This window comes from Oryctolagus cuniculus, chromosome 3 (genome assembly GCF_051225735.1).
Source record: "Oryctolagus cuniculus isolate XC-2025 breed Fujian yellow rabbit chromosome 3, ASM5122573v1, whole genome shotgun sequence".
Lineage (NCBI taxonomy): Eukaryota > Metazoa > Chordata > Mammalia > Lagomorpha > Leporidae > Oryctolagus > Oryctolagus cuniculus.
This window is the reverse complement of record NC_142869.1, coordinates 76,689,978-76,706,545: the sequence shown is the minus strand read 5'-3', so window position 1 is coordinate 76,706,545 and position 16,568 is coordinate 76,689,978. Positions and strand designations below refer to the sequence as shown.

The following is a 16,568-nucleotide window of genomic DNA, read 5'->3' as shown; positions in this document are numbered from 1 at the left end:
CAGAATCTATAATGAGATCAAGAAGCTCCACACAACAAAACGAACAACCCACTTAAGAGATGGGCCAAGGACCTCAATAGACATTTTTCAAAAGAGGAAATCCAAATGGCCAACAGGCACATGAAAAAATGTTTAAGATAACTAGCAATCAGGTAAATGCAAATCAAAACCACAATGAGGTTTCACTTCACCCCGGTGAGAATGACTCACATACAAAAATCTACCAACAACAGATGCTGGCAAGGATGTGGGGGAAAAAGGGACACTAACCCACTGTTGGTGGGAATGCAAACTGGTCAAGCCACTATGGAAGTCAGTCTGGAGATTCCTCAGAAACCTAAATATAACCCTACCATACAACCCAGCCATCCCACTCCTTGGAATTTACCAACAGGAAATGAAATAGGCAAACAAACAAGCTGTCTGCACATTAATGTTTATTCCAGTTCAATTCACAGTAGCTAGGACCTGGAATCAACCTAAATGCCCCTCAACAGTAGACTGGATAAAGATATTATGGGACATGTACTCTATAGAATACTATACAGCAGTCAAAAACAATGAAATCTGGTCATTTGCAACAAAATGGAGGAATCTGGAAAACATATTGAGTGAAATAAGCCAGTCCCAAAGGGACAAATATCCTATGTTCTCCCTGTTTGGTGACAACTAACCAAGCACCATAAAGGAAATCTGTGAAATGGATACTATGAGAAACAGTGACTTTTTCAGCTCTGTGCTGACTGTTTATATACAATGTAATACTTTATCCCTTTTAGTATTTTTTTTGTTCTACTTAATACTATTGGTTGAACTCTGTAATTAATACACAATTATTCTTAAGTGTTTAAATTTAAGTGAAAAGTGATCTCTGTTAAAATAAGATTGGGAATAAGAGAGGGAGGATATGTACAATTTGGGACATGCTCAATCAGACTTGCCCCAAATGGTGGAGTTAGAAATGTGCCAGGGGATTCCAATTCAATCCCATCAAGGTGACATGTACCAGTGCCATCTCACTAGTCCAAGTGATGAATTTCTGTTTACAATTGATTATAATGATAGGACTAAGAGTCAAAGGGATCACACAAACAAGACTAGTGTCTGCAAATACTAACTGATAGAATATGAAAGGGAGAGAACTATCCAACATGGGAAGTGGGATACACAGCAGACACATAGAACGGCAGATGTCCTAAGCAGCACTCTGGTCTCAGAATCAGCCCTTAAGGCATTCGGATCTGGCTGAAGAGCCAATGAGAGTATTATAGGCATGGAAAGCCAAGAAACTCTGGCAAAACAAAACAAAACAAAACAAAACAAAACAAAACAAACCTATATGAAAGATCTCTGCAAGTGAGATCCCAGTGTAAAGAATGGGTCATCAAAGAAGGAGGTACCTTTCTCTGGAGGGAGGAGAGAACTTTTACTTTGATTATGACCTTGTCTAATAAGATTAGAGTTGGCAAACTTTTTTTTTTTTTTTTGACAGGCAGAGTGGACAGTGAGAGAGAGAGACAGAGAGAAACGTCTTCCTTTGCTGTTGGTTCACCCTCAATGGCCGCTGCGGCCGGTGCACCGCGCTGATCTGATGGCAGGAGCCAGGTACTTATCCTGGTCTCCTATGGGGTGCAGGGCCCAAGGACTCGGGCCATCCTCCACTGCACTCCCGGGCCACAGCAGAGAGCTGGCCTGGAAAAGGGGCAACCAGGACAGAATCCAGCGCCCCGACCGGGACTAGAACCCGTGTGCCGGTGCCGCAAGGCGGAGGATTAGCATAGTGAGCTGTGGCGCTGGCCCAGAGTTGGCAAACTCAAGAGGCTTCCACTTAAGATCACTTGGCCATGGCCATGTGTCAGGAACAACGATAAGCATAATATGTGATCAAATGATGGGTTTTCGAGTTGGATATTCAGGGCTTAAATGTACACTAGGGTACCCTGATAAATGTGGATCTTACTTATTACTTGTTCAATGACTGACAGAAATAAGTTCATCAGGTGAGTTATACAACTATGTTGGTTGAAGCAAACTACATATTTTTTTAAAAGCACCCCAGGGGCCAGTGCTGTGGCATAGCAGGTAAAGCCGCTGCTTGCAGGCCGGCGCCACGGCTCACTAGGCTAATCCTCCGCCTTGCGGCGCCGGCACCCCGGGTTCTAGTCCCGGTCGGGGCGCCGGATTCTGTCCCGGTTGCCCCTCTTCCAGGCCAGCTCTCTGCTGTGGCCAGGGAGTGCAGTGGAGGATGGCCCAGGTGCTTGGGCCCTGCACCCCATGGGAGACCAGGAAAAGCACCTGGCTCCTGGCTCCTGCCATCGGATCAGCGCGGTGCGCCGGCCGCAGCGGCCATTGGAGGGTGAACCAACGGCAAAGGAAGACCTTTCTCTCTGTCTCTCTCTCACTGTCCACTCTGCCTGTCAAAAAATAATAATAATAATAATAAAAAGCCGCTGCTTGCAATGCCAGCATCCTATATGGAAGCTGGTTCAAGCCCCAGCTGCTCCACTTCCAATCCAGCTCCTGCTAACGTGCCTGAGAAAGCAGCAGAAGATGGCCCAAGCCCTTGGGTCCCTATACCCACGTCGGAGACCTGGAAAAAGCTCCAGGCTCTGGATCAGCTCAGCTCTGGCTGTTGATGCCATTGGTGGCATGAACCAGCAGATAGAAGATCTCTCTCTCTCCCCCAGTGTGTGGGTGTGTGTGTGTGTGTGTGTGTCCTTCTCTCTCTGTATCTATGCCTTGAAATAATTTTTTTAAAAAGACTTCAATTTTTTATTTAAGTTTTAAATGTCTCTCTCTGCTTCTCTGTAATTCTGCCTTTCAAATAAATAAAGCTTTAAAAAACAAAACACCCCAAAAGTATAACTTGCTTTTATTAAACAGGAATAAAATCAACATATTTTCCAAAGAGGCAGATATCTCAGTAGCTTTATTGAAAACAACTTAATTTCAGCTTGTGTGAACGAAGTTCAAAGAAAAAGTGAGCAATGAAAATATTCTCTATGTAAAAGTGGAACACCAAAATACTCTACATCCTGGGTAGTTATAAGCTAACAAAGTGGGTATTGTTTCATTTAACAGTTTTAGCTTTAATGCAAATATATATTATTATTTAGAATATTAACATTTTAAGTACATTTATGAATATTTTATCATTTTACTTGAAATAAAACCAGGGTTTCTGGAATTCCAAATAGTCTTTTAAGTTTTCCAATATGGACATGAATCAACCACTATTGCTTTCTACACATCAGATATGAAGTAAGTGACATAATAATATCAACATTTTCACAGGAAAGTTTTTAAGGCATCTGGTACATATATTTGTGTGATAATAATGCCATAATTATATACAGAAAATATTTAATATTCTCCTTGTGCAACTTAAGTTCTAAAGATTAAAAAATTGTCTCATGTTAATAAAATATTAAAATACTATAAATTTCCCATAAGGTTGATTTATAACTATATAAAGATTGCACAAGATAACTCTTAGACACCAAGTGATTCATCATTACACATAATTATTGAACTGCATACACTTATTTGATATTACTAGTTTTCTAGATTTTTTAAACACAATATAGGCTTTAATATAACTTAAAAATATATCCAATTAAACTATAACATTGAGGCAGCAAATGTCAGACCTATGTTTGCTTAGCTATTGATGTATCATACAAATATAAATCTAGGAATCTTAATTCATATTTTGTCTTAAGTCACCACTCTAGAGAATGTATTTGTAAATAAATCAATAAAGGTGATTACTTCTCTTTTGAAAAAAATGAAAGCCATTTATATCTTTAAATTCTAAAGCAGCATACTCAACTCAAGAAAAAACAACTAAAATTATTATAAATTATAAGTTCTGATAATTCTTTTGGCATCAAAAGCCATAGACTTTTTAGACTTTGAAAGAGAATATATTAGTGTACATCTGAATATACATTTCCCAACACATTAGTGTGAAGTTGGTATGAGAAACTGAAGCAGTGAAGTGCAATATGGCAAAGCAGCAGTTAACGGCTGTCCTGGACATCAGGGGACATGGGCTGGCTGAGTCTTGACCTTCCATTCACAGATATTGTGTTTGATGGAACAGTAACCTAAGAGAAAGAAACATACTTTGCACCCATCAGTTTAAAATGGGACAGCTGTCTAATTTTCAATTTCAACAATTACATTTTCATTTTCAGTTAGTTGTAAATGTTAATACTCAGTATTGATTAATTAGTAAATTTCAAATAATCAGGAATATTCATCTGACATGAAATTAAGAGTTGTTATTTTCTCAACAAACAAGTTAAATAATCCATTAACACATCTTAGTCTTTACCAAAATACCAAATCAACCATAAAGGACAAGAGCACAAACAGACTACAGGCCAAGCTGTTGAAGAGCATATTTAGCTAAATTAATTCTGGCTCCCAAAAGGGCTGGGAAAATGTTTAAAAGAAAAAAGAAAACAGTGATTTCTACAAAGCGATGAATATTTACAGTTTTCATGCTGGTGGTTTGTACTAACCTGAGGTCTTCCCATCCCACACTCCCATGGGCATTTCTTTATTAAAAACAAAAGCAAACAAAAAACCCCCAGCCTTTGCTTTGTAAAATGCTTTCATATTCAGGAACTAAAAATACTCAAATCTGTGATTGCTATACTAGCAGAATAAAAAGGTTTGCTTTATTTTCTTTTCAGTAAATAAAGTCCTAAATTTCAAAATTCTACTACCAAAGCCTTCTATGGGTATTTGAAAACTCTTAGCATACAAAAACACTGAACAAGGATATCCTAAATACCCTGAAACTTCCACTTTAAAAGAAAGCAAAATCATCTGAGTCTTAATAGTAAAATGCATAATAATTTGAAATTTTAAACAAAAACATTTGAAGAAAAAGGGCATGTAATAACGCCATTTTGTGAAGAAGTTTATTGCTAGGCTAAACTAAAGTACAAATGGCCACATAGTCTACCTGCCAATTAACAGAATAAGTTAGATGAAATTGACAAAATTACTTTGGATCTGGTTTCCTTGTGCTTCATTTCATGCCTTTCAGAAACAAAAGATCTGTCATCTACTCTAATGAATTTTCTTAACTGCCTTAAGGATCCAGGATGGAGTAGCATGACTGACACACACACACCTGAAATAAAATGGCTGACAAGAAAAGTTGCAGCCAGGAGGACAGAAAACTCCTTTGCACCCTGTTTAGTATTCATGGAATACCTCAAATGCAATCAGCAAAGGACAGGTAAGGACATCCTTGTGCAACCTTGAGCCCAAAAGTCTGTGTGGAAAAGTTAGTCTTAAAATTCTTGCCAAAATTGCAATTCTAACAATTCTTCGTAAAGTAAAAGAGAAAATTTGCTTTAGGCATTTTAAAACCATACAGATGGCACTAAATATTTGCAAGTAAAACATGCTCATTGTAGTACCATATGTAGAATCAAGTTAAATGTCCACCAATTAGTAGTAAGTAACCTGTTACATTCATATAGTTAAATGCTATGTAGTTTTTAAAAGAACAGAATAGATATGTATGTGATAAGATGGAAAGCTTCAAAGAAGTATGTTTATAAGTGACTTGCAGAGGGATTCATTTTTTTACAAATTAAAAATGTTTACATACTACAAAAGTAGTCTGAAAGACTACACAGCAATCTATCAAGAGTGGTTATTTTGGGAGAAAATGGCATTTCCTTGGATGTTTAAAATTTGTCTACCAAACTTTTAAACACAAGAAGACATCATTAGAATGCTATTCTGTAAATTCTGAGAGCAGAGATCTTGACTACCTTTTAAAAAAAGTTTACTTATCAGGTCTGGCGCTGTGGCGCAGCAGGTTAAAGCTCCAGCCTGCAGTGCCAGCATCCCATATAGGTGCTGGTTTGAGTCCAGGCTGTTCCACTTTCGATCCAGCTCTCTGCTATGGCCTGGGAAAGCAGTAGAAGATGGCCCAAGTCCTTTGGTCCCTGCACCTGCGTGGGAGACCTGGAGAAAGCTCCTGGCTTGGCTTTGGACTGGCACAGCTCCAGCCATTACAGTCATTTAGGTACTGAACCATCGAATGGAAAACCTCTGTCTCTACCTCTCTCTGTAACTCTTTCAAATACAAAAAATAAAAAAGGTTACTTGTATATTACTTATAATCAAGATATTTTTAAAAATAACATTTAAAGACTTATTGATGTGAATATCAACCAGTAACCTTCTACCCTTGAAGTTTGAAGACTTTTGAGGAATACTCTGCTAGCTTTCTTATTTATATAAGGAACACAACTATGTAACTGCATATGATGAATTTTTAAAGACACATGGAAAGAGCTGCCAACCTGAAAGACTTTGGTTGTTCAAATCCAAGCCAATGAAATATGAATAAAAACAGACCAAACAAAAGCACAAGTCAGCAAGATTCTGGGTGACTTACCCAGTTTTTTCCTTCCCTCCAGGCTCTTATCTAGCCAAAGATAAATTTGATATAGTGAAGAAATACTTAATATCAAGTGCCAAATCTCATTCATTCATCAGTTTACTTTCAGACTTATTTTTGGAACCTATATTCTATTGATAATAGTGTCATAGCCTTATTCTGAGTAATTTAGGCATCACTAAATATTGAAAGCACCCAAAGAAGTTCTTGTGTCAACATAGGCCAGTGATAGAAGGTTACTTATTTGGTTTTATTCTCTGTAAATAATTTGCTGATTTGTATATAAATATTAACATCAATTTACAAAACACTAAGCTAGAAAAGTAATGCTTTATATGAAGATCAGGCTAATCTCTGAGACTCCACAGAGGCTGAGTCAGGTAAGGAATAGGAAAAGCCCATCAGAAACATGAAAAATCACTTTCATGACTGCATTTACACTAAAGCTATCAACCAAATAATTGTTCTAATGTGAACAAACCAATATAATGCAGGTTAATTGCTCTGGTATGAACCAGAGCCCTACGACAAGTTGGTACCTGGAGTTAAATTGAACATTTGTGTGCAAGACAGAGGCAAACACAGAGCCAGCTTTCTGATGAGCCATTTTAAATCTGCTGTCAAAATCACTGGAGATTTTGGCAATGTAATTGTTGTTGTATAAAAGAAATGTCAGAAATTAAGAGAAACTAGGAGAAATCTTCAGTACAGGACAGAAACATGTGACTAAGCAGCAATCACAAGAAATCAGCAATCCACCTGTATGATTTTTACTAACTTTTGCCAATAACCCACTACCCAGATCATAAGGAGAAATACCTCTAGGCATCTGCTTATCTTGTCCCTATTGAAAATTTTGTTTTTTTCTCCATCATGAACTTTTGTGTTAATCTGGATATTTAAAATACACTGCAGTAAGACACTTATCTTGATTACTTCATTTTTTGTACGTCTCTTTACATCGTGTGCCTGTCTGCTGCAAAAAGCCCTTAACAACTATTTTTTTCCTCTGTGAAGAAGACAACCACAATGATTTTTCTAATTAATTCCTTGTTTTTAAAAAGAATTACCATCTAAGCAAGAATCACATTATAATACAGCTTTGAATGCTGTCCAACTTCACATGTATGTATTTCTGTGTACTTCCAGCGACACTGTCTGGTGTGGCTGCCTTTTGTTTTTGCTCTATATGATGGTCTGTTCTTTGAACACAGTACCATTTATTTTACTATTTTTTGGACATTACAATTCTGTTTATTTGGAGCTATCACAAACATTATTCCATGGGCACTCTTAAATGTGAGCCCTGGTATACAAAACCACAATTTTTAGAGTATTTAATTAGAAGTAAAAGTACTAGACATGGAATATTGGTATCATGAAATTTACTATATCATATATCCATTTTTAGTGGCAATACAGACTCAGAACTATCAATAACTTACCACTCAATACTCAATAGAACCTAAAGTAATAAGCTTTAAATAGGATACAACTACAGGTTCATAATTTAGGCCTGCTTTCCATGTTGATTCAATCCAGCTCATTCCAGAAACAACGACTTTTCTATGTGACGGGACTGCCAAAGCAGGGTCCATAACACACCAAGAATAAAGCTGCTGGCCTGTATAATTCTGTTAGTCTAAAAAGTCATTTCCAATTTAATGCATAGTCTTCTACAATTAGTTCATTGAAAGTGATTAATATATTCACTGACTTAGTAACAAAGGCATTGCAATCAATTTCGTGTGCTTACTTGGCTCTCCCATGGATTTTATGTACTGCTGCCTCCCAGACCCAGAGTGTGAAAACACAGAAGGCAGAAGTTTCACTGTATACATTTTTTGTACCCTTACTATCTAGTACTGATGTGCTTAAAAAAATGCTTGTCAAATTTACCCAGTTAAGAAAGCTTGAGTTTGGTATTGATGGTTTGAAACTTATCCTTAATTTACAAGATGAGAGAAATTTTCATAAATGAGACTCTACATTTTATTAACATGGAGATCTTTCCTCCACAAAAGTATAAATTTATCATGGCCCGTGAAATACCAATTTCAATATTCAAAAGTCAGCCAAATTGTATGCTTCTCAGCACCTAGATGTAGACTGTTAGAAACACTCTATAAAATTCAGACCTAATGCTCTGAGTTATTCTTTCCCATTTCTTCCACTCTTTTTTTTTTTTGGCAGGCAGAGTGGATAGCGAGAGAAAGAGACAGAGAGATAGGTCTTCCTTTTGCCGTTGGTTCACCCTCCAATGGCCGCCGCGGCCAGCGCACCACGCTGATCCGATGGCAGCAGCCAGGTACTTATCCTGGTCTCCCATGGGGTGCAGGGCCCAAGGACTTGGGCCATCCTCCACTGCACTCCCTGGCCACAGCAGAGAGCTGGCCTGGAAGAGGGGCAACCGGGACAGAATCCGGAGCCCCGACTGGGACTAGAACCCGGTGTGCTGGCGCTGCAGGCAGAGGATTAGCCTAGAGAGCCGCGGCGCCGGCCCATTTCTTCCATTCCTGACAGAACGCAATATTTTGCCTTGTCTCCATATTTGACCAGATGGGAGCACCAAGTTCTGTGTTCCACACAAACACACCAAGGAAACTGGTTCAGCCAGTCCAGTCTGTGGAATGTTGTTGAGGTAGAAAGGCCAGGATGCCTTCCCCACCCTTTTTTTTCCCTTATCTTTGCTGCATTCCTGTTCTTTTACAGATTTCCTTTCTCCGGAGGTTAGGTGTTGTGCTCATCAGGTCTCTCACTGTTTTCTAAACAACTTTCAAAACGAATTCACAAAATGAAGATGTCTCAGCTATGGAGGTTTTTCTATCAAGGATGTCCAAGGGAGAGCAGGGGAAGACTGCTTGTGGGAAGTCTAAGGAATGAGGCTTTGCTTAAAGCTTCCTCCTGTCCTCTTCCAGGGAACAGAGGGAGGAAAGTTACCTGCGAAGAATCCCTGTGACTACCCCAAGAAGAAACCTGCCTCCTCTCCCAGTGCTCTCTTAGCTCTCAGGAAGGAGGAACTACACAACTTTGGCAGGGCATTATTAAAACTTGAATGGGGCCGGCACGGAGGCTCACTAGGCTAATCCTCTGCCTTGCGGCGCTGGCACACCAGGTTCTAGTCCCAGTCGGGGCACTGGATTCTGTCCTGGTTGCCCCTCTTCCAGGCCAGCTCTCTGCTGTGGCCAGGGAGTGCAGTGGAGGATGGCCCAAGTCCTTGGGCCCTGCACCCCATGGGAGACCAGGATAAGTACCTGGCTGCTGCCATCGGATCAGCGCGGTGCGCTGGCCGCGGCGGCCATTGGAGGGTGAACCAACAGCAAAGGAAGACCTTTCTGTCTGTCTGTCTCTCTCTCACTGTCCACTCTGCCTGTCAAAACAAACAAACAAACACACAAAAAACAAAAAAACAAAAAAAAACAAAAAAACAAACTTGAATGTTTGCATTAGGACTCATAGACATTCTTCAGATTTTCTTTTTCTTTCTTTCTTTTTGGTTTCAGGTACAAAACTCTCTCTAAACTCCACATACGGCAGTCCCTTTGGTCACTGTAGGAGCTACAATTGAAAACGTGCAGGTCCCTGTCACCAGTCTACCTTTTCTGGAATACAGAGAGGTATTTTCAAAAGAATCTTTTTTGCTGTGCTAAAATACTTTCTTAAAATAAGAGTTCAGGGCACTTGTTATATATAGTTATATAATAATGAACCAAGCCCATGCTCCACACCTGGCCCATGAAGTGGAAAATAGACCTGACATATTTTTAAGTATGTGAGAGATTCTGGACTCTCAGCTTATACTTCAAAAATGACCCCTGACATAAAAGAGAAACTTCTGGCATCTTCCTTATTTAGATTTAAATGCTAGGGAAAAAATTTCCCTCAAGTATTAGTTTGACAACGTTGAAAATAAACCCACTGTCACCCATCTGATCCACAGAACTTACCCGTTTCAGTCTGGCAGCAGCCTCTCCGGAACGGATTGCAGTCAGCAAACTCTGTCGGATCTGTTCTGGGTCAGAGCTCCGGAATGTCAAAGAGCTTTGTCTCGAAAGGGTGAAGGATGGGCAGTCAGCTGCAGTTGGTATTTGAGAATTCTGTTCATTACGAACAGACTTATTCTCCTACAAAAATAAATGCAAAATATTTACATGTACATGTAGAGAAGGATGAACCATTTTTGTAAAAACAGTTTCAGTATCAGTAGCGCTTTAAAAATCATCATCACTTTCCACACTGGTGTTTTAGATGTAACTCTGATTCCTCACCCACTTCATTATCCTTTGCTGCCAGAGCCAAGCTGAAAGATGAGGGGATTCCCTTCCCTTCCCTTGAACAACGGTACCTCTCTTTTCACTAATTCAAAGGTAATGTTACTGTGCTTGAGTATAAGAGGCTGGGTTTTCCAACACATGGTGCTATGGTTTGGATATTGGTTTAGATGTTCTCCAAAGGGCCACAGTGAAAGTCTCAGTTTGATGGCGGCACTACTGGGAGGGGAATGAACCTTCTGCAGCTGAGGCTGGGCGGAAGGTCCTTTCACCATTGCAGGTATGCCCTTGGAAAGGATTGGGGGAAGCCAGCTCCCTTCTTTGCTCTTGGTTTGAGATGTGACAGCTCACTCTGACAACTGCTACTGCTGTTGCTATCCATGCCATGGGGTGATGCAGCCAATGGGCAGCCGCTGCCTATTCTGCTCTATGCTCTTTTGGACTCTGAAGCTTTCAAATGAAACTGTCTTCTAATAAGTAGAGCCTATGTCAGGCAGCTCATTACTGTGATGGAAAGTTGACTTCATACACATGGAGTTGGCTAGAAGAGCTAAACAAATAATAAAAAAAACCCACAAACTAAAAAATAATCCATTTTCATGGTTCCAACATATCAGGTTATGAAATTATTATTTTTGAATGTACATTATAAAATATTGATGATTTTATGCTGATTGAACCTTATATGTCTTTTAATAAAGGAATGTTAATTACTATAATACACTTTATAACTTATTTTGCAATTCTGGAGGTTACAGTGACTAAGTGCTGTCTATTTATTTTTCTTATGATGTTAAAAATATAAACTAACAACTTCCAAATTGAAGAATTAGAAATTTAATTAAACTTTTTAGGAAGGAATATTTAGTAACTGATTTAATTGGCAAATATTACCAAGTAATCTTAAAAATGTCTTTTCCAAACTGCCAAATAAATATCTTCACAAAAAAAATCAGCTACACAGGGTACAGGCAGTAGTTTGAAAAACTGTATTGTTTCAATCAAGCTTCCAGTATTTAGAAAGGGTATTCCATTCCAAGAAAAAACACAAGCTTTGTCTCAAGTAATGAATTAATCTCTACATCATACATCTCTTCCTGATGCTATATGAAAGTTATACATATGTATGATGAAATAATCTTCAACATAAATATTGCTTTAAAATTATGGAAACATCTTTACTTGGCAATGTGGTTAATGTTCTCTTACTCTAGGAATGTTTGAAAAACTAGTATAAAATACTTCTGGAACTGTCACACAAATATGAAAGTATTCTTTAAACAACATCAGAGTGAAAGTATACAAAGTACTTCTTTTAAAATGCACATGGATTATCATGATTTAGGTTGTGAATTTCACCCTCTGCTTTGACTATCTTATCTGAACTTAGCCAAATACAACAGTTAGTTGATTATACACTAGGTCAACAGCATACTGTTTTGGGTATATTAATAAACAGTGGATAGATGACGTTTTGTTCAGCAAACATGTAACTGAAAAATTAGACACTGAGTTAACAAAATGGGGAAAATTACATAAATTACATTTTAAAACTGCTTTCAATTTATATGTCAAAATTTTTGGTAAGCTGAGGTTGAACAGATATGATGGAAAATGTATAGCTGGTATATAGTTATTTTATCTAGTCTTTTGATACTGTTATGTTTCTATATAATTATTTATTTTGCAATTATAAAGTACCATAATGTTGAAGAAAATAAAGTATATCATAGCATCAAGGAGAGTTGAAGATAAATTATTAGTAAAACAGAACTATAAGCTAGTAACATTATACAAATTTATGAACATTTAAGCCATTTGCTAATGACATCAGTATATAATATTAACTTTATAATAATAGTCAATATCAGGTAATACAAACTATAGCTATCAGAGAAAATAATTAGATTCTATGTGCTACCACTTTGTTTCCCTTATATTAGCATGACATCTGCTTAATATGAACTCAGAGTAAAGTAACACATGAACATACTAACATGCTGGCTAATCCCAAGATAACTCTGCTGTATAAATCAAAATCCTTATTTTTTAAGTGGTAACATTTACCTTATCAACCACATCAAGTTGTGGGATGTCCACAAACGTATTTGCAGAACAAATGTTCCCCTCCTTGGGGTCGGCTGGAAGTGGGGAGGGCGCACTGTCACTGGAGGACTCAGTGTGTGCCTTACTGAACGACTGTGACCGTTTCACTACAGCCAGGGCAAAGGGCGAAGGAGCAGAACTTGAGTATGGTCGTGGGGCACCAAAGGTTTTCAAAGTCTTCAGATTTAGGGCTGCTGCCTGATTAGTGGGAAGATGTACAGGTTTTGGAGCCACAGGAGGAGGAGAAGTTTCAGCAGGCTTCTGACTTATGGTATCATCAGGTTTTTTCAGATGGGGTTGTGGAGCCGAGTGCACTGTTTTACTTAAAGGAGAAAGAATCTGCTCCGGAGGAGGCAGCGAATCCCTTTCCACCTCTTTGTTTGTTAGTTCTTTGGGGGTAGGATTAGGGGTAGCGTGGACACTCTTGGCAGCTGCAGAAGTCACATAGTGACCAGATGCTCTCTTTTGCATCTGCAAGAAAAAAGAACTGGGTTTGGCCTGGGGATTTGAAACCCGAGATTTAAGTTTTGACTCCAAAATATTGTTTATGTCTTCCAAATTTGGTGCAAAAGGAGCAAAGCCAGTGTCTCTAGTCATCCTGGGAGGTTCCAGAGGATTAGCTGTGGCACTGCTGGAGGAGCCCACAGCACTGTGCACCTGATGCTCTGTTCTCAAGTTAGGCTTTGGTTTGAGGTCTGGCAGTGGCTCCTTTGGGCCTTCAGATATAACAAGGTCTTCTGTCTGAATGGCAGTTTCTTTCACATCCTCATGGGTGTGCTTTTTGTCTAACGAGTGTATCTTTTGATCGTCTTTATAACCACTGGTTTCTGATTCCCAATCTTTCAATATTTCCAGGGATTTGGGAGGCACTATTTTATAAGTAGTCATTCCAATTTTGGGAATATACTCTCTTGTAATTTCATTTGAAGGCTTTGGCTTGGGATTATAGTCTTGTCTGTAAAGTGGATAATTCTTCAGGTAAGAAGCAGTTGAATTTTTATCTGTTCCGTCAACAGGAGACAAAAGATCACCACTGCCATGTGGACAAATTGGATCTTTCATGGTGAGTTGACCTTGTGAGTGTACAACTCGGGTATCCTGATTCCCGAAGTCTTTTGAGGTATCTTGTGGACTTAGGGCTGAGTGCTGAGTTGATTTGTTATCTGAGGTTTGCACAATTTCATCAACTTTGTAGGTAGACAAATTATGATCTTGGTGATTCTCATCAAAACTGTTGCAGGAAGCGGCTGTCTGAATTGCTGCGTCTTGCATTGTTGTCTTTTCTGCAGTAGGTTGACTCAGTTTTTGATCTGGTACTGCAGGATCATTTTCCTTGGAACTTAGAACACTATCACTTTTACGATCTGGATAGTCTGATCGTCTGTCAACTACCATGTCCACATCCTTATTTTTGGCAGCACTTCCTGCACTGATTTCTCTATTTTTTATATTATCTTCTGTGTTCGTTGTAAAGACAGTTACTCCATTTGGAACTACTGAGAGAAAAAATATCATCAGGTTGAATATATTCAAAAGGTAAAGGAACTCACATATTCAATGCCTCCTTACCCAACATGAATGAAATAGGTTGGTTTGAATTCTATGGATAATTTTCAGCTCTCTCAACATTTGAAGGCTTGAAGTTGCATACAGAGAAAATACCATGAAAATCCAGCTTAACCTATGTGGCTACAGCATATCAATTCAACCCTTTGAATCTCAGTTTGCTCAGATTTAAGACAGTGAAAACATGTATTTTGCATACAATTTATATAACCTTCTTTGTAGGATATGATATTGCCCTGAACAGGTACTCCATAGAAGGTAGTTATGTTCCTTCTTGTAAGTAAAGGCTTCACTTTTCAGTCATCATTAATAACGACAAAATAAATGACCAATCCAAAAAAGTTTTTTTTTGTATTTTGACTTTCTTTTACCCATAGTTCCTAGTGTACTCATATTTTATATGTAACATTAGAAGAGAAACAAAACCTACAAATGTTGTCAGTCTTAATTAGGCAGACAACAGAAAACATCACCTTTAAGATATGAAATAAAACAGAATCCAGTTAACTGTCTAGATAATTGGTTGTCCTTACTAGAGACTCCGAGAGGACTTTGTTTTTAGGTACAACATGGGTGATTTCAACTACATAAAAATAATCATGTTGGTTCTGATTTCTCTCTGTGGGGAGAAGGTACCCTTATTCTTCTATAGTCAGAGCCCAAGTAGAGAAAACAGCCTTCCTGTGCCCTGTACTACATCTCCTCCTAATTCTGAATAAATCTCCTAAAAATGAAAATCATTTGCCAGCATCTAGGATAACAAAGCAACAACTTCCAGTCAACCACATGATGTCAAAGGACTGGAACAAGGTATTTAAAATGAACACAAGTCTGTAAATATGCAACACATGCCTGGTACTGAACTGACTTATACAAGTGTTGCTTTATTCAAAAGCCCTGAATAATCATTTCCTCTGCATGAGGCATCACCCTCATCATCAATGCCCTAGTCATCTCTTCCAGTGAAATGTAGGCATTGTGAATCAAATTGTGAAGGGGTATAAAGTATTTCACTACAGTTTATAGTCACTGACTTGTATCTGTTACAGGATAAGATCAAGTATACTGCCTAAAATGTAATAAGGTACATAAAATAGATCATTAAAAAAGAAAAAGAACCTACACACATATGGAGGGAAAAAAGCATGCTGCCAGGTAAATTTGCTTACAAGTAATTTTAAAAAAATATTTTAAAACCTTGCCTAGGGGCCAGCGCTGCGGTATAGTGTGTTAAGCCTCCACCTGCAGCATCCCATATGGGTGCCGGTTCGAGACCCAGCTGCTCCACTTCCTACCCAGCTCTCTGCTGAGGACTGGAAAAGCAGTAGAAGATGGCCCAAGTCGTTGGGCCCCTGCACCCACATGGGAGACCCAGAGGAGGCTCCTGGCTCTGGATCGGCGCAGCTCCAGCCACTGTGACCAATTGGGGAGTGAACCGGTGGATGGAAGACCTCCCCCACCTCTCTCTCTCTCCCTCCCTCCCTCCCTCATTCTCTGTGTAACTCTGACTTTCAAACAAATAAAAAAAAATCTTGCTTATTTGGTTATAGCAATATCTATATTGTTTTGCATATTCTTGTATTCAGTATATGATTTTAAAATGAAATTCACTTTTATTCTTCCCAGATAAAATGCAAGTGACAATCAGAATATGTAGTGTCTATTTGAGTGACTATTCTCCGTGACCAATCATTTATTTTTGTGATTTAGAAAATTAAGAACACATATGAATAGAAACTATAGAAGAGGCACACTTGTGGTTCTTCTCTTACATCACTTGGTTTCTAAGAATTTTTAATGTTTATATGAAACTTTGTATGTTTAAGATATATATTTGAAAAAAGATATATATTTGAATACTGTTAGGAGTATAGAAAATTTTAAGAAATGGGCCCTTGCAGCAGGAAATGAGCTAAAAGCATATTCTCCTCCCTTATTTTCACTTTACAATGAATAGAGGTATTTCCTAGCTTATACAATAGAAGCATTTCCCCCAAAAAAGTAAATCAATGTAAACATATACTTAAAACCAAGTTCCCTGTAATAAACTGGTTGGTTTTAGCACTCCAAATTTCCCTTTTTCCTATTTTTAGTCAGTGACCTCTACTTAACCATTGTCAAACTTTGAATTCCTCATCTACGTTTTATCATTATTTCCAATGATTGTCAGGTCTGGAGACCTGGAATCA

The 16,568-nt window shown here is 38.5% G+C and overlaps 1 protein-coding gene across 24 annotated transcripts in view; it reads right to left on the bottom strand.

Annotated features, from left to right (window-relative positions):
• Positions 1 to 2,855: 2,855 nt before the first annotated feature.
• Positions 2,856 to 16,568, bottom strand: part of COBLL1 (cordon-bleu WH2 repeat protein like 1) — a 187,852-nt gene continuing 174,139 nt past the window's right edge. For 9 of the 24 annotated variants that reach the window (XM_089329091.1, XM_051848576.3, XM_070070742.2 and 6 more), the window contains 4 exons: positions 12,775 to 14,309; positions 10,384 to 10,560; positions 6,434 to 6,463; positions 2,856 to 4,109 (listed from right to left, as the gene is read on the bottom strand). In XM_089329091.1, the coding sequence (XP_089185217.1) occupies positions 4,023 to 4,109; positions 6,434 to 6,463; positions 10,384 to 10,560; positions 12,775 to 14,309 (1,829 nt within the window). In that variant the 3' untranslated portion in view covers positions 2,856 to 4,022. The remainder of the gene's footprint in view (positions 4,110 to 6,433; positions 6,464 to 10,383; positions 10,561 to 12,774; positions 14,310 to 16,568) is intronic. The other 15 variants (XM_070070745.2, XM_070070750.2, XM_070070753.2 and 12 more) reach the window with 3 other exon arrangements.